The sequence below is a fragment of the Equus quagga genome, chromosome 12 (assembly GCF_021613505.1).
Source record: "Equus quagga isolate Etosha38 chromosome 12, UCLA_HA_Equagga_1.0, whole genome shotgun sequence".
NCBI lineage: Eukaryota > Metazoa > Chordata > Mammalia > Perissodactyla > Equidae > Equus > Equus quagga.
The window spans coordinates 96,565,411-96,590,186 of record NC_060278.1 but is presented as its reverse complement, the minus strand read 5'-3'; the positions used below and the strand labels follow the sequence as shown (position 1 = coordinate 96,590,186).

At 45.1% G+C, this 24,776-nt stretch overlaps 1 protein-coding gene and 1 long non-coding RNA gene across 4 annotated transcripts in view; one reads left to right on the top strand and one right to left on the bottom strand.

Annotated features, from left to right (window-relative positions):
• Nucleotides 1–24,240, bottom strand: part of LOC124249100 (uncharacterized) — a 33,296-nt gene extending 9,056 nt beyond the window's left edge. Inside the window, exons 1-4 of one of the 3 annotated variants that reach the window (XR_006891270.1) lie at nt 23,706–24,240; nt 22,661–22,748; nt 19,670–19,792; nt 15,794–18,076 (exon numbers count right to left, since the gene is read on the bottom strand). This is a non-coding gene — a long non-coding RNA (uncharacterized LOC124249100). Of the gene's footprint in view, nt 1–15,793; nt 18,077–19,669; nt 19,793–22,660; nt 22,749–23,705 lie in introns of those variants that run through there. The other 2 variants (XR_006891271.1, XR_006891269.1) reach the window with 2 other exon arrangements.
• On the top strand, nt 1,111–15,795 carry EPPIN (epididymal peptidase inhibitor). The gene is made up of 5 exons (XM_046679901.1): nt 1,111–4,044; nt 5,805–5,936; nt 9,490–9,657; nt 13,802–13,933; nt 15,581–15,795. The coding sequence occupies exons 1-5, from the start codon at nt 3,780–3,782 to the stop codon at nt 15,793–15,795; spliced, it is 912 nt and encodes a 303-aa protein (XP_046535857.1). The 5' UTR covers nt 1,111–3,779.
• Nucleotides 24,241–24,776: the final 536 nt, after the last annotated feature.

Here is a 24,776-nt window from a genome sequence, read left to right as displayed (position 1 = left end):
TTTGAAGGCTAGACAAAATTCATCTCCAAAAGCATATTTTAGGTCCTTCCATAATGGTATGCTTTTACTAATTTTTTTGTACTTCATTCATAGTCTGTACAGGCTCTCTACCTCCTCTTCTATAAATTTTGGTCTTTCGTATTTTGCTAAAATTGATCTATCGTCTCTTTATTTTCAAATGTATTACTTTACAGTAGTATAAATTTCTCTCTACATGATTCTTTTCATATCTTTAACTTTGGTTAATGTTTTCATTTGTGCATCATGTTTCCACTCCCTCACACCTATCCACCAACCATTCAATCCATTTACTCACCTATCAATCTACTCATCCAGCCCTCCATTGAAATACCTTTCAACTTATTTATCTTCCCGCCCATCCTTTCACCCATATAACCATCCACTTACTCTTCTCATTTATCTTCCTTCTACCTATCTGGCTGCTCATTTTATATTCAGCCTTTCTCCTATTTACCTGTTATCTATCTACCATCTTTCACACACACACATTCTCTCATACCCACAACATACTTCATGATTTCTACCCCCATCTCCCCTCCATCCACTTACCAAACCACTCATCTGCCTTCCATTCAAACAGCTTCCATCAATAGACCCATTCAGGGATGGCCTGGTGGCATAGTGGTTAAGTTCATATGTTTTGCTTCAGTGGCCCAGGGTCTGTGGGTTTGGAGCCTGGGTGTGGACCTACACACCGCTCATCAAGCCATGCTGTGGTGGTGTCCCACATACAAAGTGGAGGAAGATTGGCACAGATGTTAGATCAGGGACAATCTTCCTCAAGCAAAAAGAGGAAGATTGGCAACAGACATTAGCTCAGGGCCAATCTTCCTCACACACACACAAAAAAAGGTCCATTCATCTTATCACTAACCTATCCATCCTTATGTTCAATCCAATCCTTTTCTTCACCTGGTCCATTCATTTACCCATCTATATCCATGCATTCATGTACCCAAATGTCCATGCTACCTTCACCCATCCTTCTTCCTACTCATCCAATCATCTTCCCATTCATCATGATATGAGCCATGCATCCATCCACGTATGTACCTACCAATCCCATACCTACATTGCTCATCCAGCAGAATGTGCTGAGTGTTTATTCTGGGCCCATTCATGTTCTAACTGCTAGATTCTAGACACAGACTTGTTCAATGGAGCTCAGAGTTTATTTGGAGGAAACAAACATGAAACTCAGTAATACAGTTAGAGGCACAGGGAACAACATGAAAAGCCAGTGACAGGAATTTAGAACATGTGACAGGTCTTGGTCTAATGAATAAGTAGCAATTTCCGGGTAGAGGCCATCTACATTAGTGCTCTTTGAGCATATTCTGAGCATAAGATTGGTTCTAGAACAGAAGTGTGACTGAGGCAGAGATAGGGCACCATGACCATCAATGAAAGGAGGTAAGGGAAGGAGGGACAAAGCCCAGGTGGATCCTTACCCAGCTTACTCCAATAAATTAGGTGAGGGAAGGGACCAGAAACATCATTCATGCCAGACCTCAAAGATGTAAATTTCATCTCATTTACTTGGAAAGTGAGGCCGTTGAGTGGGGCTGAAAATTAGGCGTGACAGAATGGGATAGAACAACAAGAAATTCTGAATTTTCATTTACTTTCAAGAAAATTTAGAGAAGAATTCAACCTTATTTGGGGATCCTGGGAATCATTTGGACATTTACAGACTCTCTGGGTCTTTAGCCTCTATCTCCACTGAGACACCTTCATCCCCTTTGGACTCACTGTTCCTCTCTACTTTCAACTTCATAGTAAAATATTATATCCACAGCAATATCAGAAGATTCCATAGTGACCTATGACAAGAACATTCAGGTCCCTCTTAACTTTATCTCTGACACTCACTTGCTGGGTGACATTGAATGGACATCTTCACTTCTCTGGGACTTCTGATCCCTATCTGTAAGATGAGGAAAAGGGACTCGATGGGCCCCCAGAATCCTTCCACCTGGTATTTCAGCTTTTCACTCTCTTCGGGGCTGAGTTTGGGAGAATGCAGGTCGTAGAGTAAGAGGAGTAGTGCTACTTAAGACATCTTGGTTGTTCATTAGAAATTCTAGTCCCTGATCTCTTTGTGGGATCCAGTGAGATTGTGAAGTTGGTAGGATGAGATTCTGTACTGTAAGCACCTGACATTAAGCTTTTTTATTGTAAGTGTCTAACATTCAGCTTTTTCTTGCTGAGGCAGCCATTTCAAAAACATCCATCTCAAATAAACACATTGCCAGCTGTATGACACAGCTTCTAGCAAAACAACTAGATAAGGGACCAGGCTACCCCTTCCATGAAGTTCCCTTTTCAGAAAGCCCTGAGTAACCCGGATAACTTACTGCTTGAGTGGCCTTGTTTCTCCCTTTCCACATCCTAATTCCTGCTTTTATGCTTTAAATTCACCAATAAAGAGTGAACTCATTAAACCCTAGATACCCTACCCTTAGACCTTAATAAAGGCAGAGCCCCAGGTCTGCAGTTTTTCCCTCTTTCCCTGCTTACAACCTTGCTGCGTGGCCCTCTGGCCTACCATGTACCCTCCAGACTTGTGAGTAGTAAATCTTGATCTTCAAAGTTCCTTGATGGTTTTGCCAAAGTGAATCTGGTAATCATAATAAGAACCACCAGGGCTGATCCAACCACAACATTGCCCCAGTGGTGGTGGGGGAAACATCTGTAGGGCTCATTATGAGTAAATATGGCCCACATGAGTGCCTCAGACATTCCTAGCAGAGAATATCACTATCTGTAGGCTGAGACTCACACAATGTATCTCCCATGGGAGTTCTGTCTGTGATCCTAAACTTTGTGATCATATTGTCATCCACTAATGATAAGGCTGACTTTGTCTGGCTTCTGTTCACCATGTAGGAGAATTGAAGAAGAAACCTTGGCCCAAAAGTGCACCACTTACTTAGGGAAGGAAATGGGGTCCCTACAGATGACATTTACTCTTTAAAGACTGTCTCCCTTCTACCAGGGCTGATTGACTGGCTGGTGGTGTGGATTCTGTGGCTGTAGGAAAGCTGCCAAGTACTCCAGCACTCTCCTTCCAATAGCCCCTCCACTGGTCCAGTTAGAATGCAGCATCTCTGCTGCATTATTGACCTCTATTCAGTTGTAGTCTCTCAGGCAGGTCTCTTCATTTCAGAGTTCCTCCTCAGACAACAGGGAGTTTGTACCAGATAGAAGCTCCCTATAAGCTCTGACATTCTCTCCTGCTCTCATAGCAACACAACCTTGACAAACACTATCTGCAAAACTCTGCTATCCTCCTGCTTCCTCCTCCACACCCCACTCTGTGACAACATATTTACCCTTTGGCCTTCATCAAAGAATGTAAGTGACCCAAAGAGAAAAGGGAGCAGGATGGGAGGAGAGTGCGGGAGAGGGAGAAAGGGACACAGAGACCATGGAAGAACCATAGAAAAAGAAAAAAGTCAGACATAGACACAGGGAAACAAAGAGATACCAAGAAACCGATAGAGACACATTGTCAGAGACAAACAAAAGGGCGTGCAGATAAAATGGAAAATGACTGGAGAACGACGATGCTTCACATCTCTCAAAGTTATCAGGAAGAGGACCTCTCATGGTAGCATTCACTCCTAAGGTAGCCTACAAAGTCAGACAAGTTTCTCCTACTGCCCCTGGTTGACCAGGGGACCCATTCCAACCCTGAAGGCTAAGGATCAGAAGCCACCCAGTACAAGACCCTTTCCCAGGGCTGTGGGCTATAGATGCTGGCTAGTCACATTGATGACCTCAGGAACTTGGTGTTCCCCACAGGAAAGGGAGTGGCTGGCTTGACTCCAGCTCTCATACCCAAGCTACTACTGAATGAACAGACTGGACAAAGGCAGACAGACATTTACACGTTCTGGAACTGCCAGACAGGCCAGCTTTTCTTCAGAATGGAGTCTTCCAGACTTTTGAGAATCCTGGTGCTATCCATCCTTCTAGTGAATGTCCAGGGATCTAATCTGAGTGGCTGGCTCTTTCCAAGTAAGTATTGAGGCATCAGCCCTTGCCCTGAAGAGAGGGAAGATCGCTGGGAGGAAGGAACATGGAACAATTCCTCAGACTTAAGTTGCTTTCCACCATCTTAGCCCTGGTCCCTGGTTGGTAGGGGAGGGAGATGTTTGGAGTATTTCTTCCTATTTCTCTCTCTGTGGAAGATTCCTTCCATGGATGCAAGAATCCAGACCTGAAGCAACCCCTACTTCCAGCCCCTTTGAAGTGGAGGGTCTTTCTCGGGAGTGGAGGGAATCACAAGGATCTAACATTTATGGGAAGGGCTACAGGAATCTGGGTGAGGGACCTTCCCCTCACCCCACAACAAAAATAGCCTCCTTTCTTGGGACATCATTCCTATCAACTCCTGATTCTTTCAAATGTATTTCGTTAAAGTGTCCCTGCATCACCAAGGATTCCTTGACTTTGGGATCAAGGACAGTATCCAGAAGTTCCTTTGAACTTAAGACAGTAATACTCCATGACTCTATAGTAATAATGACAATTGCTACCACTTACTGAACATTCAGAAAGTAGGGATTTAAAGAGAGGGATGTGGAGTTAGACTTGGTAGGTCCAATTCTGGTTCCACCACTTAGTAGCCATGTAACCTTGGGCAAGTTACTTAAACTCCATGTGCCTCAGTTTCCTCAACTGCAAAATGGCGATATTACTAGAACTTACCTCATAGAGCTATTTTATGGGAATTAAATGAAATTGCAATTTAAAATGCTTAGAAGAGTGCTTGGCTTGTGCTAAATACCTACAAATGTCAGTTACTATCATTTAAACCAGTTACTATGATTATAGCTTTCCACATTCTGTCTCATTTCTTCTTCACAATTCTATGAGGCTAAAATGGTTTAACAAAAGAGGAAACCTAAGTTCAGAGAGGGTAAGTGGTAAATCGAGGGTTAGAATTTAAAAACCCGACTATCTGATGCCAGGGGGAGTGATATTAATCACTGCACAATGGTGCCCCTCAGAGGAACTCCAAAATGATGACTCCTCAACCAGGCCAAAATGGCCTGATTATCTTAGACCGGTGGCTTTCAGTGGGGCGATTTTGCCTTCCAGGGGACATTTGCCATGTCTGGAGACAGTTTTGGTTGTTACAACTGGGGAGTGCTACTGGCATCTAGTGGGTAGAAGCCAGGGATACAGCTGAACACCCTACAATGCACAGCACAGCCCTCCTCTTCCCTTCAAATAATTATCTGGCCCGGGGCTGGCCCCGTGGCCGAGTGGTTAAGTTTGCGCGCTCCGCTGCAGGCGGCCCAGTGTTTCATTGGTTCGAATCCTGGGCGCGGACATGACACTGCTCATCAAACCACGCTGAGGCGGCGTCCCACATACCACAACTAGAAGGACCCACAACGAAGAATATACAACTATGTACCGGGGGGGCTTTGGGGAGAAAAAGGAAAAAATAAAATCTTTAAAAAAATAATAATAATAATTATCTGGCCCAAATGTCACTAGTGTCAAGGTTAAGAAATCCTGCCTTAGAGGGGATGGGGGGAGGGGGAGGCACTAGGGACGGGCTAAGAAGGCAGAGAGTGAGGGTGGTCAGGAGGGAGCGTAGTGTAGGCAGTGCCGGGAAATACATGAGAACACACTGAGGAAAAAGACTCCTGGGGACGAGCAAAGTAAAAGCAAACTTCCCTGGCTTCCCAGAATTGTCTTAGGTCTGGAGAAGAGTGGGCAATGTGCCCTCCACACTCATGGTTGTAAGCCTGTCCCTTCCCTAGGGAGATGCCCCGAGATCCAAGAGAGATGTGAATACCAAGAAAGGGATGAATGCACGACGGACGAACAATGCCCGGACAAAACGAAGTGTTGTGTCTTCAGCTGTGGAAAAAAATGTTTAGACCTCCTACAAGGTAATATTACAGCCTCAGAACAACCAGCCCTCCACCCATGCCCTCACCTTCTTCCCACCTAAGCTGGCATTGTCCCTGGTTTGCTAAGGGCTGGTCTCTGAGCAAGACTCCTGGGCTTGGGAGACCTGGAACTTAAATTCATCACACCTCTAAGATGATGTATGACATTAGGTAATATCTTCATCTTGTCTGGCCTTGGTTTCCCCAAACAAAAGATGGGTGCAGGGGTGGGATTGAACTGGATAGTCTCTTGGCTGCTTTTCTTCCTTTATTTTTTTCTTTTTACTCTTATGATTTTCTGAGTCCCCAGGTGGCCCTTGTTGGCCCATTATATTCCAACATTGTTGCTGCAAGTGACAATTAAGCAGTTGGTATTTCCTATCTTGTTGCTCCAGAGTGACCATCTCTCTGCCTTAGCACCAGGAAATCATCTCCCTTGACCACTCCAGACCCGAGGGTTTTTCCTTGCTGCTGCAATCTTAAATTCATGCCCATCTCCCTGAGCTCCAAAAAGACTATCAAAGATTCTTTATTTATTCATTTAACAAATATTTATCAAATGTCTCTGAGACTCATCATAGGATTTGACCAGTGTGGTCGGGGAAGCTGAGGAAGACCTCTGTGAGAAAGCAAACCTGGAGTTGAGTTCAGAGGGATAGGTAATAACTTTAGGCAAAAATTGGGTAGAAGGGCTTTCCAGGCAGAGGGAAAAACATGTACAAGGCTCAGTGGTGGCTCCTAGGGAGACCAGAGAGAAAGAGTGAGCATGAACGTGGTAAAGGGAAAAAGATCCCCCAGTAGGTAGGGTCTGGTGAGCTAGAACCTCACCTGGATTCTAAGACTGATGGAAATCCATTGAGGTGGGTGGTGACAAGACCAGGTTTTAACTATCCCTACAGAGGCGGAATGGAGTGTCTTGAGGGACTTCAGGATGAAAAAACATGGTAGCTTGGACTAAATAGGTGGCTGAGGGGATGAAGAAGAGTGGAATGTGTTTAAAAGGTGTTTAAGAAGTAAACAAAACTTGACAATGGAACAGAGTGGGAAGGCAGGAGAGTGGTAAGTTACTCATTTGCCTGCAGGTGAGGGATTCTGCATCCAGCCTTCCTGACCTCAGATCTTAGCTTCAGTTTTCACCAGCCTATTTAACTTGGGCAAATTATCACTTTCCTTCACTGTGTCTCGGTTTCCTCAGATCAATGTTGAATGCTATTTGGAGGATCAAATAAGCTGATGCACATGAAGTGCTTAGAGCAATGTCTGGCACATAATAGCCACATGATACATGTTGGCTTAAACTATTCATCATTCTTGATCTGGAGCTCCCACGCCTTTTCTTTGTCTCTTAAAGCATCTAGTACACAGTAGGTGCTCAATGAATGACTTATTCATTCAGGTCAGGATGCATTTTGTTTTACCCTCAACGCTCTGTAAAATCCTATACTGTGCCAGACCGCCTGCTACGAATGGGGTTCCAAGATGAAATCAGACACAATTTCTGCTCACTAGAAGCTCACAGATGAGACTGAAGATGTAAACAAATGATAAACATACACACGAGATTCAGAAGCATGGTAGAAAAATGCAGGATTGACTCAGGCACCTGTAGGGGTGTGGGATGTAGAATGGAGTCAGAGACACCACAGAGGAGCTGATGTCTGAGAAAGGTTTTGAAGGAAGAATAAGAGTGTCGCTAACGAACAACAGAGGGGCAGGCAGGGGGAATATGGAGTGAAAGGTGTGGAGGTGTGGGATAGCATCGTGTGTTGAAGATCATGGGAGCATGTAGGTCAAAAGGGTACTATGGTAGGAGAGGAGGCCAGAGCCACCAGTGGGAGGCAGAGCATGAAGGGCCTGTCAGTCATGGGAAGACCATCATGAAGTCAAGATCTTAGCTTGATATGATATGATCAGCTTCGTTTTAGATCCAGCATGTCCTTCTCTGTGGTGGGCAGCGTGAAGGATTGATTGGAGGGGCCAGGGACAGAGGCAGGAAGATCAATTCGAGGCTGTATCAACAGCCCAGGCATGAGACACTGAGGCTCAGATTGAAGAGAGTGGCAGAGAGGTGAGCAATGAGGAGGTAAAAATCAGCAGGACTTAACTGTTTAGCCGTGGGTATTTATCCTCATGGAACTCATAGTTTAGTTGGGACCTATATTAGTCTGCTACAGCTGCCATAACAAAGTGCCACAAACTGGGTGGCCTCAACAATAGAAATGTATTGTCTCACAGTCCTGCAGGCTGGCAGTCCAAGATCAAGGTGTGGGCAGGGTTGGTTCTTTCTCAGGTTGTGAGAGAGAACCTGTTCCATGCCTCTCCCCTAACTTCTGGTGGTTCGCTGGTAATCTTTGACATTTCTTGGCTTGTAAACCTCTGCCTTCATCTTCACATTGTGTTCTCCGTGTGTGTGTGTGTGTGTGCGTGTGTGTGTGTCTTTACCTTTTGTATAAGGACACCAGTCATATTAGATTAGAGATGCACCCTACTCCAGTATGACTCATTTTAACTAATGACATCCATCACAACTCTATATTTCCAAATAGGGTCACGTTTTGAGGTACTGAGGGTTAGGACTTCAACATAAGAGTGGGATGGTGGGGGGAGATAACGCAACCTATAACAGGACTGAAGCAGGGAGAAAAGGTGCTTGACTATTGGAAAAACCACCCCCTGCCTTCCCTGCATGGACCTGCCCTGTACTTATGATCCCATATTCTCTTTTCTTGGCATGGGTTGGAGGGCAGAATAAGTGGCTTATAGTTTATAATTTTTTTTTTAAGATTTTATTTTTCTCCTTTTTCTCCCCAAAGCCCCCCAGTACATAGTTGTATATTTCGTTGTGGGTCCTTCTAGTTGTGGCATGTGGGACGCTGCCTCAGCGTGGTCTGATGAGCAGTGCCATGTCCGCGCCCAGGATTCGAACCAACGAAACACTGGGCCGCCTGCAGCGGAGCGCGCAAACTTAACCACTCGGCCACGGGGCCAGCCCCTAGTTTATAATTTTCAAGGCACTTCCATATCTTTCATCCACTCAGGGCATATTTGTTGACCTGCTACTCTCTGCCAGGCACTGTGTTAGAAGCTGCAACTTCAGATACAATCAAGGAGCTCACAATTAGAGGACCGTGAGGGTGGTCTCACTTGCACCTCAGGACAGCCCTGTGCAACAAGCAGGGTGGGATTTTGTATTCCCATTTTACAGAAGAGGAAGTCAAGGACAGCACAGGTCACATGGGTCAATGTGCACACACTGAATTAGGAGCAGAGCCTTGAAACCAGAGTCTCCTCACTCTCAGGGGAGACAGTGAGGCTGGTGACCAGAAAGGAAGGGGGAGACCAATGTTCTCCAGGGATGTGGACATCCAAACAGCACCACTCTGGGGTCTCTCTGCAAATGTGCACAATATATCAATGGAGCTGGGTTCCTGAGGTGTCACATAGTGGAAGGAGCCCACTCAGTTTCATCCATGGTGGTTGCCAGCAGAGACAATAACAGATGATTTTTTGGGGGTGGGCACTCTAAGTTCTCAATTCTGGGGTCTCCCTGCAGACGTATGCAAAATGCCAAAAGAAACTGTCCCCTGCCTGGGTCTTTTCCAACGTTGGTGGTATGATAAGAAATATAATACCTGCTCCACCTTCATCTATGGTGGCTGCCAAGGAAACAATAACAACTTCCAAAGCAAAGCCGTGTGCCAGAACATCTGCTCAAGAAAAGGTGAGTCCCAGGGGACCCAGTCCCATTCTTGCTAGCACCACGCTGGGAAGTCTGGGTGTTGGCTGGTCTGTTCCAGGATGGTTATATCCTTGGCAGATTACATGCTGATAGAACGAGCTCCCATCAGGAGGTAAGAATGCACCTTGCAGAGGGCTGGCTTTCTGGGAACTGAGATTGGGAGTGGATGTGGTCATGAATCAAAGGTGACAATGCATGAGGGGTGGAGGGAGGATGCAGATGTGGTGAAATCTCAGAGACCAACTTCAGAGAGGTCACAGGACATTCAGCCTAGCACTGGACATGTTGACTAACCACCCCTTCCAAGCCGTTAATTTCTTAATCACAACTCTTCGCCAGCAACTCACTCCCATCTACAACCCATTTTTTTCCTTTAAGGAGATTAATAGCTTCCCAAAGCAAACCCACTTCTTTTTAATCTCCTGTGAAAAGATGTACAAACGTAACTTCTAGGCTAGTTCCAAAGATTAGCTGAGCCCATGATGCTCAACTGGTCCTGTCCTATATTCTCAACAGGTTTACTTCCCTGAATGCATAAGGATACACCAGAACAACAACCAGGATTTGGCTCATGAGCCAAGGCTCTGTCCGTGTGCCTGACCGATGCTCCTGGTTGGCTTCCACTGTTCCACTCTCAGCGTTCCAAGGCCTAAGCTCTTCCAAAAATGGAACTCCGGGATCTGCCTCCCCCTTCCTCCATCTCAGCCTCTTTTCAGACATAATATCCTTTTGTTTTGAACCCATCTCTACGCCTTCTTCTTTTATGTCCAACTTCTAGAGCCCCCTATTTATACCTATGTAGCTTCCAATTTTTCCCAATAAAGTGTCTGTTTACTCCTGTGCCTCTGAGGCTGAGTAGTTCACATCTGTTGGCACGTTACAGTCTGCAGAGCTTCTGCGGGGTCATAAAGGCTTCTGGTGATACCATTAAAGGGAGTGAAGACAATCAGAACTTTGAGAGTTGAAAGCTCCAGGGATGTTGTTATCCTCTGTTTCTTCAAAAAATTCTGAGACCCTTTAAGACAGGAGCCCAGGGGCATTGCCTTGGCTTGGATCCCCCAGAATCCAGTCCTAGGACAAGGGCATGGATAAAAGTAGTTTATTTGGGAGATCTTTCAAGAAGCACAAGGTGGGGAGTGGGCTAAGTGATAAGGGAAGAGAGGAGTCAATTATGGCCTGATTACCACTGTGGGAAACTGCCGCTTAATCCTACTGTGGAACTTGTAAGGAAGCATGTAAAATATGCTTCCTAATTTTCTTCATCTGTCTCCAGTGATGGGGAAGCTGAGGTGTTAATCCACTGATTCTCATCCCCTACTGGATGCCTGGGAGTATTAAATCTCTAACTCTGCCATACTGTTCCCCATGCAAGCTAAGCAACCTCCCAGGGAGCCAGAGAAAAGTCCTGGCAGAGAAGTGGAGACTCTGACCCTTGAAGCAGGAAGATATCAATGCGCAGTGGATATTATTCAGCCATAAAAATGAATGAAGCGCTAATACATGCTACACTGTGGAAGAACCTCAAAAACCTTATGCTAAGTGAAAGAGCCAGACACAAAAGGTCATATACTATATGATTCCATTTATAGAGAAATATCCAGAATGGGTAAATCCATAGAGATAGAAAGTAGATTAGTGGTGGCCAGGGGCTGGAGTACGCTGGGAGGAAAGAGAGTGACTGCTAGTGGCTATGGGGTTTATCTTTTGGAGTGATGAAAATGTTTTGAAACTAATAAAGGTGATGGTAACACAACATTGTGAAGGTACTAACGAGTCACTGAAAAGTTCACTTAAAAATGGTTTATTTTATATGATGTGAATTCCACCTCAATTTTAAGAAATGGATGGGAAAAAAAATGTGCCCTAGAACTGTCTCCTGCAGCTGCAAGTGAAATCAGAGGTGAGCCAAGAGCATGTCTACTGATGCTTCAAGCCTTAAACTGAAAAGTTCAATGGAACAATCTTCAGGCCCCACTGCTGCATCTGGTTCTGAGGTCATGACTGACATTTATTATTTCCCTCCTGCATCACCTCTTGCAAATTGCACCTGATGATAGAAGCTCTCCATTAGCCCTGATGTTCTCTCCTGCTTTCAGAGCACCATGATCTTGCAGCCACTCTCTGAAGATTCAGTTCAGTCTGGAATCAACCTGTCTCCTCCCCCACATGCTTCTCATGGTTATAGCTTTACTCTTTGACAATAGTTAAAGAAAAAAGGCAGCCCAAAGAGAAGAAAGAGGAGAACAGAAGGGAAACGAGGGGTAGGAAGTAAGAGACCCAGACAGAGGGACACTCACGGAAAGAGATGGGCACAGAGTAAAACAGGCAGAGAGAGAAGGAAAATAAACAGTGTGAGAAAAATAAGCAGACAGAAAAATAGACAGGAGCAGAGTGAGATCGGAAAGACAGAAGAGAACTGCGGTACTCTTGATTTCCAAACAGCCCCCCTACCCCGGGAAAATGGAAGACCCTGGAATTGGACATCTCTTTCTGCTAAGGGAGTCTAGAAGCCCTAGACAGGCTTTGACCCTCTCCCTGGTTGACCGGCAAGCCAGAGAGCCTCAGCGACCTGAGGATTAGGAGCTGCCTATCAAGAGCCCGTCCCCCAGGATTGGTGTTGTGGGTGCCAGCTAGTCCCACTGATGGCCTCGGGGACTTAGTGTTCCCCAGCGGAGGGAGTATGGCTGGCTTGTCTCCAGTGGTGTGTGGCTCCCGGAGTGTTAGGCTGTGCTGGGGCAGCGGAGGTTCAGGAGCAGGAGCTGCTGAGCGGCAGTTCCTAGTTTTGGTGCCACCAGCCAGGCCAGTTCCTCCTAAAATGGGGCTCTTGAGACTTCTGCCAATCCTGGTGCCATTCATCCTCCTGGGGGCCATCCAGGAACCTGGGCTAGTTGAGGGGACCTTTAACAGTAAGTATTGGAGACTCAGTCCTCCCAGTGGAGAAAGGGAGCTTTGCCGGGAGGAAGGAACAAGGAATGCTACAGATGAGGAATGTTTTCCCCACCTCAGCCTGGGATCCTGAGTAGGAGAGAGGGGAGATATTTGGAGTTATTCTTTCAGCACCCTTCCTCCTGGTAAGATGCCCTTGGTGAATGCAGGCACCGGAGTCTGTGGCAGCTGACTCCCCACTGTCATTCTGAGAGGAATTCTTCCTGGAAGTGCCTGGACCTGGAGCTCGTGAAGTGGACTAAGGGAACCAGGAAGCTTAAGGACCTTTCTCACAAGAAAGGCCCTTCCCCCTAGCAGCACCCTCATCAGCTTCCAAATCTTCCTGTTGCAGCCCCCCCAAAATCTCCCCACACCAACACCCACACCCACACCCACAGGGAATCCTTGCCTTTGGGGTAAAGAATGGTCTCTGGAAGTCCCTTGAAATGCTGAGATGTAAAGACCCCCATAATTAGCAGTTGAAATATACTGAGCACTCAGACAGCAGTGGAGCCATGCATTGCAGGTCGAAATCTTGGCTCCATTCCTCAGCAGCCGCATGACCTTGGGCAAGTTCACATAATCTCCCTGTGCTTCAGATGCCTCTGTCTATAAAATGTGAATATTGATAAGACTTACCTATAGAGTTGTAATGAGGATTAAAAAGAAAAGGACAATTGCACAGTAAGCACTTCATCAATATTAGTTATTGTCATTATGCCCCAGGCACCTTGACAATGGCTTTACAAACTTTGTCACATTAATCCTCAAAACAATCCTATAGGAAAATGAGGGAATCAAGGTTCAGAGTTGGTGCCTCCCCTACAAGGGTTGCACAGAATTCAAAAGCCCAGCCATCTGACTCCAGAAATGGAGATCTCAGTCACCAAGAGCCACAGCGCCCCCACCCAAGGGAACATCCAAATACAGGAGGTCCGGAATAGTCCCAGGGGAGAGCGTCCTTCTCCCTGAAATCTTATGGGTGGTGGGGATGGAGGTAAAGCTGGGTTTAGGGATTAGATGAAGAGTTATTATGGGGTTGGGGATGGGGGCAGTAGTGTGAAAATCCTGAGCCCCCTGAAGGTCACTACCTTCTGGGAACAGTGAAGTGAAAACAAGCTTCCCTAACTCTGCAGTGGTGCCCTGGGCCTGGGAAGGAAGGCCTCTGGCCCCTTCAAGGTCCCTTCTTCCCCTCCCTCAGCGATGTGTCCCAGAACCAGAGTAAAATGCCTACATGAAGAAAGGGATCAATGTACGAAGAACAGACACTGCCCAGAGAACATGAAGTGTTGCAGATTTGGCTGTAGAAAGGAATGTTTAGACCTCAACAAAGGTAACTCAAAAATCCCCTGAACTATCCAATGTCCTCCCCCTCCCCTTGCTTTCTGCCCACCTGCACTGGCATTGCCAGACCCTTTCCCTGGTTCACTGATGGGTGATCTCTGACCAAGAGTCTGGGTGCATCTTCTACTTGACACAGATTCTATCAGTGCTGGACTGGAGTGGGTGTTGGGAGACACAGGTTTTATTTCATTTCTGCCCTTACATAGGTATGTGATGTGGGTAACATAATTTTTTTACGGGCCTTAGTTTCCCCATCTGTAAGAAAGATGAGCATATTAGACCACATGGTCTCTTGGCTACTCTTCTGTGATCCTCTGAGATGCCAAGTAGCCACACAAGTCTCATCAAACGCCAACATGGTGGCAGGTGATATGATAGCTATAAAAAACAAGTATATATTAGTATTTCCTGTTTGTTTCCAGGCCTCTCTGTCTATATAAATCTAGGAAGACTTCCCTTCCACCTTTGACCTCTTACACTCTTTCCTCTCATTTGCCCATATCATTGTTCTAAAGAAGACTATGGATGTTCTATGCATCCATTTATTCATTCAACAAATGTTTACTTGTGCCCCTGACACCTGTGATGGACTCCACTTGCTCAGTGTAGCCAGGGAGGACAGGAAAGGTATTCCTGTGAAAGGAACCCATGATTTAAGATCTGAAAGATGGGTAGTAGGCAGGCAAAAAATTGGAAGGAAGAGCTTTCCAGGCACAGATAATTTGCCTATTGCCTGTGCAAAGACCCTGTGGGAGGAGACAGTATGCTCAGGGTTAGAAAGGTCAGAGAACGTAGAGTGAGCATGAGCATGGTAAGAGATGAGAAAGATAAAGCTGGACTAGGTAGAGAAGGTTTTGATAATGCAGGGCCTTGCCAGCCAGATTAAGAGGTCTGGTCTTGATCTTGAGAGCAATAGACTATCTACGTTCAAATCCCTTACCACATATGTGGCCTTAGGGAAGTTGCTTAGCCTCTCTGAGCCTCAGTTTCCTCATCTGCAAAATGAAGACAATAAGAGGACCTACCTCATAAGATTGTCTGTTAATATATGTCTTGTGCTAAGAACAGTGCCTGACGCTTTCATAAATGCTACCATTATTGTGCTTCAGACTATGAGGTTCTAAAAAACTCTATTTGTACCTCATAGCACTATGCACAAGACAGTTGCCCAATAAACGCGCCTTGATGTTCAAGATGCATTTGATTTTTTACTGTGAACGTTCCTGAAGTATCTCCTCAGTGCCAAATTGTCTGCTAGGAACTGGCATACCAAGTGACATAGGGCACAAACCTCACGTCCTCATGGAGGCGTCAGAAAATATGAACAAGTAATTACACGGAAGTGATAAATGTGTTTGCAAGATGGAGAAGCAATAAGAAAAAGCAAGGAGTGAAGAATGGAGCCAGGAAAGACATCAGGAAAAGAGGAGTTTGATATCCGGGAAGGGTTTTAAAGAATGAACAGGAATGTACCTAGTGAGCAAGAGACAGATGGACATATGAGGTATGTGCAAAGGCAGGGGGATGTGTAAGGACATGATATTTTTAGAGCATTCATGCCTGCATTTGCACATGCCTGGAATGTTCTCTAGGGAGACAGGCACCCAAACAGCTCTGCTCCCAAATCTTCCTGCAGACGTATGCAGTATGCCAAAGGAATCTGGCCCCTGCATGGCCTTCATGCCACGCTGGTGGTATGATAAGAAAACTGAGAGGTGCTACAGATTCATCTATGGCGGTTGCCTAGGGAACAATAACAACTTCCAATCTGAAGCTATCTGCCGAATCATCTGCCAAGGCAAAAGTAAGTCCCGGGGTCCCAGTCTCCCATGCTCACCTAGGCCACACTAGAGGGCTTGGGTGTTGGCTGGGCCAATCCAGGAACTTGGCAAGCCTGGGGCTGACAGAACCAGTCCAATCAGGAGGCAAGAATGCACCTCGTAGAGGTTAAGTAGAGGATGTTTTGGGAAAGAGAGGGTAGAGAGCAGTAGTCAAAGTTAGCAAGTATGAGATGAACAAGGGGTGTAGAGAGAGGAAGCAGAGGTGGTGGAGTGTTTGATAACAAGTCAGAAGAAGGCCCAGTGAACCAGCCCAGTGCGGGGCACCATGCACTAGCAAATCCCTCCAGGCCTTTCTTTCTTACTAAACCTTGTCACCAATTCTCTTCATTTTCTTTTTTAAGGTGATGATAGCCAGGACAAGTACATGCTTTACTGACCAAACCAGGACGCTTTTGAGAGTGGAAGGGGATGCCATTAATTATTACTTTGGGACAACAGGCATAAACTGGGACTCTTACTAAAAAAAAACCACTCTATGAGCCCCAAAAGTCACTCCACTTCCGTTCTCCCTTCCTACGAAAAGATTTAAAAATTACTCCATCTCCTTTTTGCCATTAACTGCAAGATTTGGTTACTAAGGTGAGCAAGGCCCAAGCATCTCACTCTTTTCTATTCTGCCATCTCGCAGAATCGTCGTCTCCCTGGCTAGGATAAGGAGAGCTGGAACAACCTCCAGGATCTGGTTCATAATCCAGGGCTCTCTCCATGTGTGCCTGATTGATGTGCCCCATTGGCTTCCACTGGCCAAGTCTCAGCTGCCAAGACCTTGGCCCTTCCAAAAACCAAACCCCAGGATTTTCTCACTCCCTTTCCTCCAGCTCAGCTTCTCTTCAAACACAATGCCCTTCACCCTTTGACTCCTTCTCAGTGTGTCACCGTATCTCTTCAACTTTCAGGGCCCCCATTTATCCTTTGGAAGCCTCCAGTTCCTCCGAATAAAGTGCTCTGTGTGGTCTGATATCTCTGAGGCTAAATAATTCACATCTTAATTCACATCTTCTCCCTCTCTGCAGGTTTAGGAGAATAAGAAGTCATTGGGTCTTCCAATGACAACAAAAGAGGGAGAGAGGAGTATGAAAATCCTGCAAGTTGAGAACTTTGGTGACACTGTTGCCCTGGTAAAATTGTCATAAGATGCTTAAGAATGGAACCAGAGCAGATACAGTCTTTGTATGGTCAAAGCTTATAAAATTAGGGGGTTCCTTTAAAAAATGAATACAAATTAAATTAAAAAGTGAGTATTATTCCAAAGAGAAGAGAAATTGACACCAACTGCAAATTTTAAAAAGCTAACAAATACCACAAATTGCACAAAATCTATATAAATTAATTATTAATTTTTTACATTTATGACATCAATTCTGTAAAACTCAATTTCCAAGAAAAAAATAATTCAGTCTTTTGTTTAACATGGCTGATCAAAGAATGATTATATTTTGATTTTGATTATAGTTGGGCTGCATAAAATACATGGCTGAATGCACAGCCATACCTGATATTTGTAGTTCTATGACAGATTTGTGCCCTAAAAACGCAGAAATTTTCATAAATTCTCTTTTGTACAATTCCATCAAAAAAGAAGAAAGTACGTGGTGCATTTAAAATTGTACATATTGAATTATCGAGTATATTCTTGCTAGTAAAGAATGTCTGTTCGGAGCAGGCTTCCATAAAAATGGATCTTTTTTTCTATTCATAAATTTATGTATCTGATGTTTGGAAGAATTTTCAAATCTTGTTTCTCCTCCACCACCCACAACCTTCTAGAGTTAGGTACATTCCATTACAATACAACTTCTAGCCTTAATGTCATGATGTCAGAGAAGTGGCACAGTAGGCAATAGGAATATTGCTTAGAACCATTGATATACCAGGAGAGATAGCAGCAACTTACGATACGTAGAAATGAGAGTAACCTAAATACATCCCACTAACTTCAAACCAAATGAGTCCCCCAACTCAACTTCCTTTTAGTTGGATGTCAAAAATGCCAGCAGCCATTCCAACACCACCTGACCCAGGAGAAGTGTGCCATAGGGAAAGTCAGAGTGGGAAAGAACAACAGTCTAGTTGATAATGGTTAGAATATCTTACTTTTACAAATAACACAAATCATTTGTCCACTCCCAGTGTCTTCAAAGGGCCCTGCTCAAGGGAGGGACATTGAGGCTTGAGCTCCATCAACTTCATGGTAGGTCCACCTCTGAAAGGGTTCATGGGCTTGCTTCCTGGACCTTCAGTAAAGGACACAGTTTCATAGTACAGCATAGACACCATAAAATAGAAGAAAACTGGGGAGGTGCATGAGAGGAGGAGACATGGGGAAGCAACGAGGAGACAGACAAGGAGGGAGAAGAGATATTGGACAATGTGAGAGTTTAAAGCAGAATCCAAAAAATCTTTCACACACCTCCCATCTAGAGGTAGAGCCTATTTCCTCTTCCTTTGAATTTGGGCAAACTGTGACTTCTTTGACTGTCAGAGTAAAGCCAAATGAGGCTATGTGAATTTTAGGCCAGAAAAGGCGCAACTCCAACTTAATCCTTTTAGGATGCTTGTTTGGGGGTACTGGGGACAGCTGCCAGGTCCAACTACCCTGAGGCAGCCATGCTTGGGAGGCCTGTGTAGGTGCTCTGGTTGACAGCCCCAGATAAGCTCTACCTGAGAGCCAGTGTTAGTTTCCAGCCATGTGAATGAGCTCCCAACCCAACCGAGCCTTCAGATGACTATGGCCCCAGCAGACATCTGGCTGCAATCATGTGAAGACCTCAAGAGAAAACCATCAAGCTGATTCCTTCCCAAATTCCTCACCCACAAAATAGTGAGGAAAAAAATGTTTGCTTTAAACCGCTAAGTTTCGGGAAAACATATTCACAGCAATAGGTAGGTAATTGAAAGAGATGGGAAGGAAGTGGAAGGAGGGGGAGAGGAAAGGCATGGAGAAGTCTAGAGGAAGGAGAAAGGAGTACCCAAAGGACTTGGCAAGATAAGAAAGCTACAGGCTTGAGAAGGAATCCCCAAAGCAGGAGACTTGGTCACCATTGCACCTCCAAACCTGGACGTCTCTTTCTAATAAGTTCATTGTTTAGTATAATTTGAGTCAAGAGGCTCTAAAAAGAGTCTAGGATCCACTCACTGCTGAGTAAGACCTTTCCTCTCCCCATCTCTCAGTTTCTCTCTCTCTCTCTCTTTTTTTTTTTTGAGGAAGATTAGCCCTGAGCTAACATCTGCTGTCAATCCTCCTCTTTTTTTTTGAGGAAGACTGGCCCTGAGATAACATCCATGCCCATCTTCCTCTACTTTATATGTGGGACGCCTACCACAGCATGGTTTGCCAAGCAGTGCCATGTCCGCACCCGGCATCTGAACCGACAAAGCCCGGGCCACTGAAGCAGAATGTGCAAACTTAACCGCTGCGCCACTGGGCTGGCCCCTCAGTTCCTCCCTCTTTAGAAAGAGTTGGTTAAACTGATGATATTTCTGAAAATGCTGTCAGCAAACACCTACATTAGAGTTACTTGGGGGAGGGGGTGATCTGTCTAAAATTTGGGTCCTCCAGATGTAGGAAATTGCCATCTCTAGGAGTAGAGCCAAGGAATCTGCATTTCTAACAAGTACTACCAAATTATTTTAAAGTTTCAGAACCTGTGGATTGGGTGATACTTAAGGGCCAATGTGTCAGGGGGGAAAAAAATAAAGGCTTAAGAAGTCTATTGGTGCCTACTCCTGGTGCAGAGGGAGATCCAGAGGAAATGTTAGAATCATTGAAAGCGGGGAGCAGAGCAGGGCAAAGTCGTGCTGAAGACTTCCTAAAAGACTGCTAATTTGGCAGTTTTGCAGGGTGACCATTTAGCCAAGTGATCCCTGTGTGTGGCATCTCCCACCTTTACATTGCTCTTGCCTCCACACCTCCGTGACAGTTAGTCTGTTCTCCTCGGAAGCCTGTCCTAGTCCTGTGCATCTTTGGGGTCCAGGTCAAATTACCAACGTCATCACTGGTCCGCATCCTGTGGAAAGAGCACTTATCTGAGAATGAATAGATCCAAACATGAATTCCAACTTTGCCCCTGGTTGAATGTATGACCTGTTTGGGACAGGATAGGGTGAAGGGATGCTCCTCTTAGGACCTCTTTTCCCATTCGCAAGATGAAGGTGATGGACTAATAATGTCAAAGAGTACTTCTAAATTTGAGAAAATATGGCAGCTGGGGAACCATGCCAGGTCAGACAAGCACCTGATGCTTGTCCATACCATTGGTACCTTTCAATCCTTGGTTGAGATTGACATACATGAATGACTGGAACAGAATCATCTGTCCTAGGGGCCTATGGACCAAGAGGTCCTTGGAAATGGCCTGAGCGTACCCTGCAGTTGACAGTGTCTGCTCACCTCTGTGCTCAGGGATGAACTCAGAGCCCTCAGGGCTGAGCACAGGGAACCCTCTTCCCTACAAGGACCTCAGTGGAAGATGCTGTGTCTCTTTGTTGCCAACTGTTTGCTCATTACTCTCTACCCATTAGAACCCGGAGGACGCCTCAGGTGGAATCTTTAGGTGTTACTCATGGCGCTGTGCAGACCCAGGCCCCTCTTATTCCCCCTCCTCCTTATTCTCTCCTCAAAGCTGCCTCCAGAGCCAGAAATTCGCAGAGGAAGCTCTAGATAGTTTGGAAACTCAAGGAATGTCCAAGCTGAGGGGACTAGAGAGCTCCACAGCCTCAATAACCCTCCTTTTTTGTACACATGTATAAATGGAAGCTTCTAGTAGCAAATAGATTTGTCCAGGATCACACAGCAAATAAATAGCAAAACTGGAGCTGAAATCCAGGTGTGAAGGGGAGCAAGGTGTTGTCAGATCCCACCACCTAGTTAGAAATCAGGGTGGATATAGTAGCTATTTGTCATTTTGTATTTAAATATTCAGCATTTTAATCTCACTCCTACAGTTGAAGAATTTCCTACTCAGAGAGTCTTGGTGTGAGGTAAAACCGGCATTCCACTATAAAAGCTGAAAGGTCCGTGCTTTCACTTTATCAGTCAGGGCTCAGTAAAGGACATAGAAATGATACTCAGTGTTTCAAACGGAGAGGATTTAACTCGGAGAACTGGTTACATGAGTATTGGGAAGATGAAATACCAAAACGAGGAGAGGCCGAGGTACCCATTACTTCTGGATTTGAGAGAATTAAAGATTTGGGATTATCAGACCCAGGGACTCATAGAAGGGGCCCAGGCACAGCTGGTGCTCATACCTCTGGAAAGACAGAGAGGTAGGGGCTGTGTGGCTGGCACTCAGTCTTCTAGAATGCACTGCAGCTGGTGTCCAGACCTCTGAAGGGAACCTGGCTTAAATGGTGCTTGGTCCACTGAGTCGGGGGCACAGCCAGCTGGTGCTGGTATTTATGAGGTGCAATGTATCTGGCTTGAAAAGTGCCTAAAGGATCCAGAGACTGGAGGTGTAACTCTTTTCTGCTGCTGGCGAGATGCTGACAGGAGCCACAAACAGGAAGAAAAACACTTTCTCCCCTCATTCCACCTGTCAGTTTCCTCTCAGTGCCTCCTATTCACAGAGTCTAACTAGATACAAACTGGCAAAAGAGGGAAAATTAAGTTTGCAGAGTCCCATTCTCAACATCACAGAGAAGAGTATAGAAGCTGAGAGACAGTAGGTAATTACTATCATGCTCACTTTCCCAGACTCTCTTGCAGCTAGGAAGTAGGTGCTTGTCTTGGGCTCAATCAGACACTCCCACCTCAGACATTGAATTGGGAACTAGTAAGTAAAGAAGCAAGGACAACGGAGAATTCATTTGATGACAGTAGTGACAGCAGACAGCCTTATCCTGTTTCTGGGGGCAGCAGTGGCAGGGACTATGGTGATGGCATTGATAGTGCAAGATGGGTACCCAGTGTTCAGTGTTCTGTTGACTGTGGCACTGGCTTTGTAGACTTCCTTGTTCCCACCATTCTCCTTATTTTCCAGTCCTCCTGCTGATCATCCTGTGAACTACCACAATTTTTTTTTTTAGAACACATATTTTTTAATTTTTATTTATTTATTTTTAAAGATTTTATTTTTTTCCTTTTCCTCCCTAAACCCCCCCGGTACATAGTTGTATATTCTTCGTTGTGGGTCCTTCTAGTTGTGGCATGTGGGATGCTGCCTCAGCGTGGCTTTTGATGAGCAGTGCCATGTCCACGCCCAGGATTCAAACCAATGAAACACTGGGCCGCCTGCAGCGGAGCGCATGAAGTCAACCACTCGGCCAGGGGCCAGCCCCACTACCACAATTTTTTAAAATAAATTTCCTTTCTGCTTAAAATAACCAGAGTTGCATTTGTATCCAGAAACCCAGACTGATATAGCAAGTACAGCACATGGAGCGGCCTCTGAGCCTGGAAGTCTCAATGAACAAAAGAGAACTTTTTTTCTTGCCAGAGGTTGTCATCCTCATGTGATGTGCAATGGAGTCCCTCCACATAACTGGTTCCTGGAGCCTGTCATCATGCGATGGGCCCTATGTTCCTCTGGGTTAAGTTTTATCTTGGAAGGGGTGCCCTTTAGAACTTGAATGCCAAGAAATGAGTAACACTGAGGTCATTTACTATCTTACTTTCTCATTGGAAGGAATTGGACATTAGGAAAGAACTCGCGCTAGAATGGGAATCAGAGAGCATTCTCTCCAAAATAACAGAGTAAAGCTAAACTAGTTCCATGAATAGTAGAAAAAGCTTTTGGCATGGGAAACTGGTCTCTAATGCTGGCCCAAGCCCTTAACCTCCATGCAACAATAAGCAAGTTGTTCTCCTCTCTGGGCCCCAGTTACCACCTGCACCACCGGGAATGTATAAAGAAAGGATCTTCCCCCTGTCTCACCTGGGGCACTTCCTTGGCTCTCGTTCTTTCCATTCCTAGTGATGTTCAAGAAGATATCAGTGGTAGTAGTGTTGGAAATAGGGTGGACCTGTGCAGAGCAACAGGAGAGCAAGTAAAACACTGTAGACCAGACACCTTCCAGGAAGACCTGAGACTCCAAGCCCTTGTCCTACATCTTCCTCTCATTAGGTGAGCTGCACGCCATGTGAAAACATAACGTAAAAAGAGAACTGAGCCCACATGACTGTCACTGAGACCTAGGTTTGGGGCTTGGTGGGCAGTTTACACCCTTATTCAATGGGATATACATTTCCAAATCAACAAGTACTGCCATCTTAGCTGTCCTAAGATATCTCAGACATGATACAACTTCAGCAGGCTCTGTGAGGAAGCTAGGCATCCATTTGTCCTTGTAGTATCTTCTTAATACATTGTCTGCCTTTGAGTAGGTCAAGAATTTTCTTTTTTAGCCACATCATCTAAGGCAGTGGCTCACCAGTACCAGTATACCAAGAGTCCAGCGATTCTAGAGTCTTCCAAAAAACCAAATTAAAATAAGAAAGAAAGAAAGGTCCTAAGGTAACCCTGATGTATTCTAAGTTTGGAACTACCGGTCTAAAACTCTTCTGATTTAATATCACATTCCTGATAAACATTGTTAAATGTAGATCACATCATTTCTAATTCATCATATTTATACTTTTGCCCATTCTTGCCTCTTTCTGCTGTTAATTTTTGTTCTAAAGACTCATTCCTCTCAATTTGCCATTCCTGTTAAGCATTGCCCAGTAGACAGTGCATCATTCATGATTTGTCATATTTATCATTTTACACAATTTTTCCTTGCTTTTGCTATTGATTTGCTCCTTACCATCTACTTTAGCGTATTAATTCATCAAGCAAACTGAGACTTACTTAACTCAGTGTTCCTCCAAGATCATTGGCAAAGTGAAAGGATGACATGGAGATGTCAGAAGTATGCTTAGATTCAATGTACTTTATTTTTCATGTCTAAAGAGTCTCCTCTCTTCCCCCAACCACCTACCCAAAGCTAATCCATTGTTGAATTTTGTCGTTGACCTTGGTTCTCCTTCATTCACTGTGCTACAGCCTTACTAGTCTTATTTCAGTTTCTCATATGTGCTGAGTTCCTTCCTGCTCCAAAGCATTCACATACACTGGTGCACACATTTGGTTTCCTCTTGCCTTGAGTCTTCATCAGGCATCCTATACTCCTCCGACATGGTCCTTATCACAGTATGTAGCTATTTTAATTGTGACTTTACTTAATGTTTCTCTTCCTTCCAGACATTAGACTCTATAAGGACAAAGTATTGTGCCTTTTCCACACTAGTGCCTTACACATAATAGGTCCTCAACAAATATTTGTTGAATGAACTAAAATGAATCATAAAACCCTCCTTAATCTGAAAAAGCAAAAGGGAAGGACTGGCTACTGGAACAGGGACCTGTCTATAAGGGACTTCCTAAAATGAGCCAAGGTGAAGGGTCCCCCACATTGTGGGGACATAACAAGAGGGAGCTGAGGCAATAAATGCCCCAATCTTCTCTCCTTCTTCCTTCTGATCTCTTGCCTGGGTCGCATTGGGTGGTTCCAATCAGAAGCCAGAGAGCAAGACAACTTGTTGATGCAGCCCAGACATTTGGTCTTCTGAGGCATGGAACAGGACACAGAAGAGTGGTGAGTGGATCTGGAAGGAGAAAGAAAAAAATCCAAACTTATATCTCTCATTCCTCATCATCGACTCTTGGGTTTCATCCAGGTGAAAAGTTAAGGTCCCACCACAGGGGTTGCACAAGTCCCATAGGTCACAAAACCATTGTGGGAGTTGTCAGTTCGGTCTCCTACTCACCCAAAATCTAAAATGTTAGCCATCACCAGTGTTCTCTGTATTCAGAGGAGAAAGGGGAATATAAAGAAACAATTAACATAAAACGGAGCTGTTGCAGACCCCACTCCTGTAGCTAGTCCTGAGGCTCATGGTTGATAATTAGAGCTGCCTCCTTCCACCATCCTTTCCAGGTTTCCTTTACCTTTTACTAGCTAGATGGGATGCTTTACCTGGTGAGGTGATCCCAACCTTCATTCTGTAGA

Coding starts and splice junctions, on each gene's coding strand:
- EPPIN (XM_046679901.1), top strand. CDS start 3,780: ATGCTGGCTAGTCACATTGATGACCTCAGGAACTTGGTGTTCCCCACA. Junction 4,045..5,804: donor GAGTGGCTGGCTCTTTCCAA/GTAAGTATTGAG, acceptor TCCCTTCCCTAG/GGAGATGCCCCGAGATCCAA. Junction 9,658..13,801: donor GAACATCTGCTCAAGAAAAG/GTGAGTCCCAGG, acceptor CCCCTCCCTCAG/CGATGTGTCCCAGAACCAGA.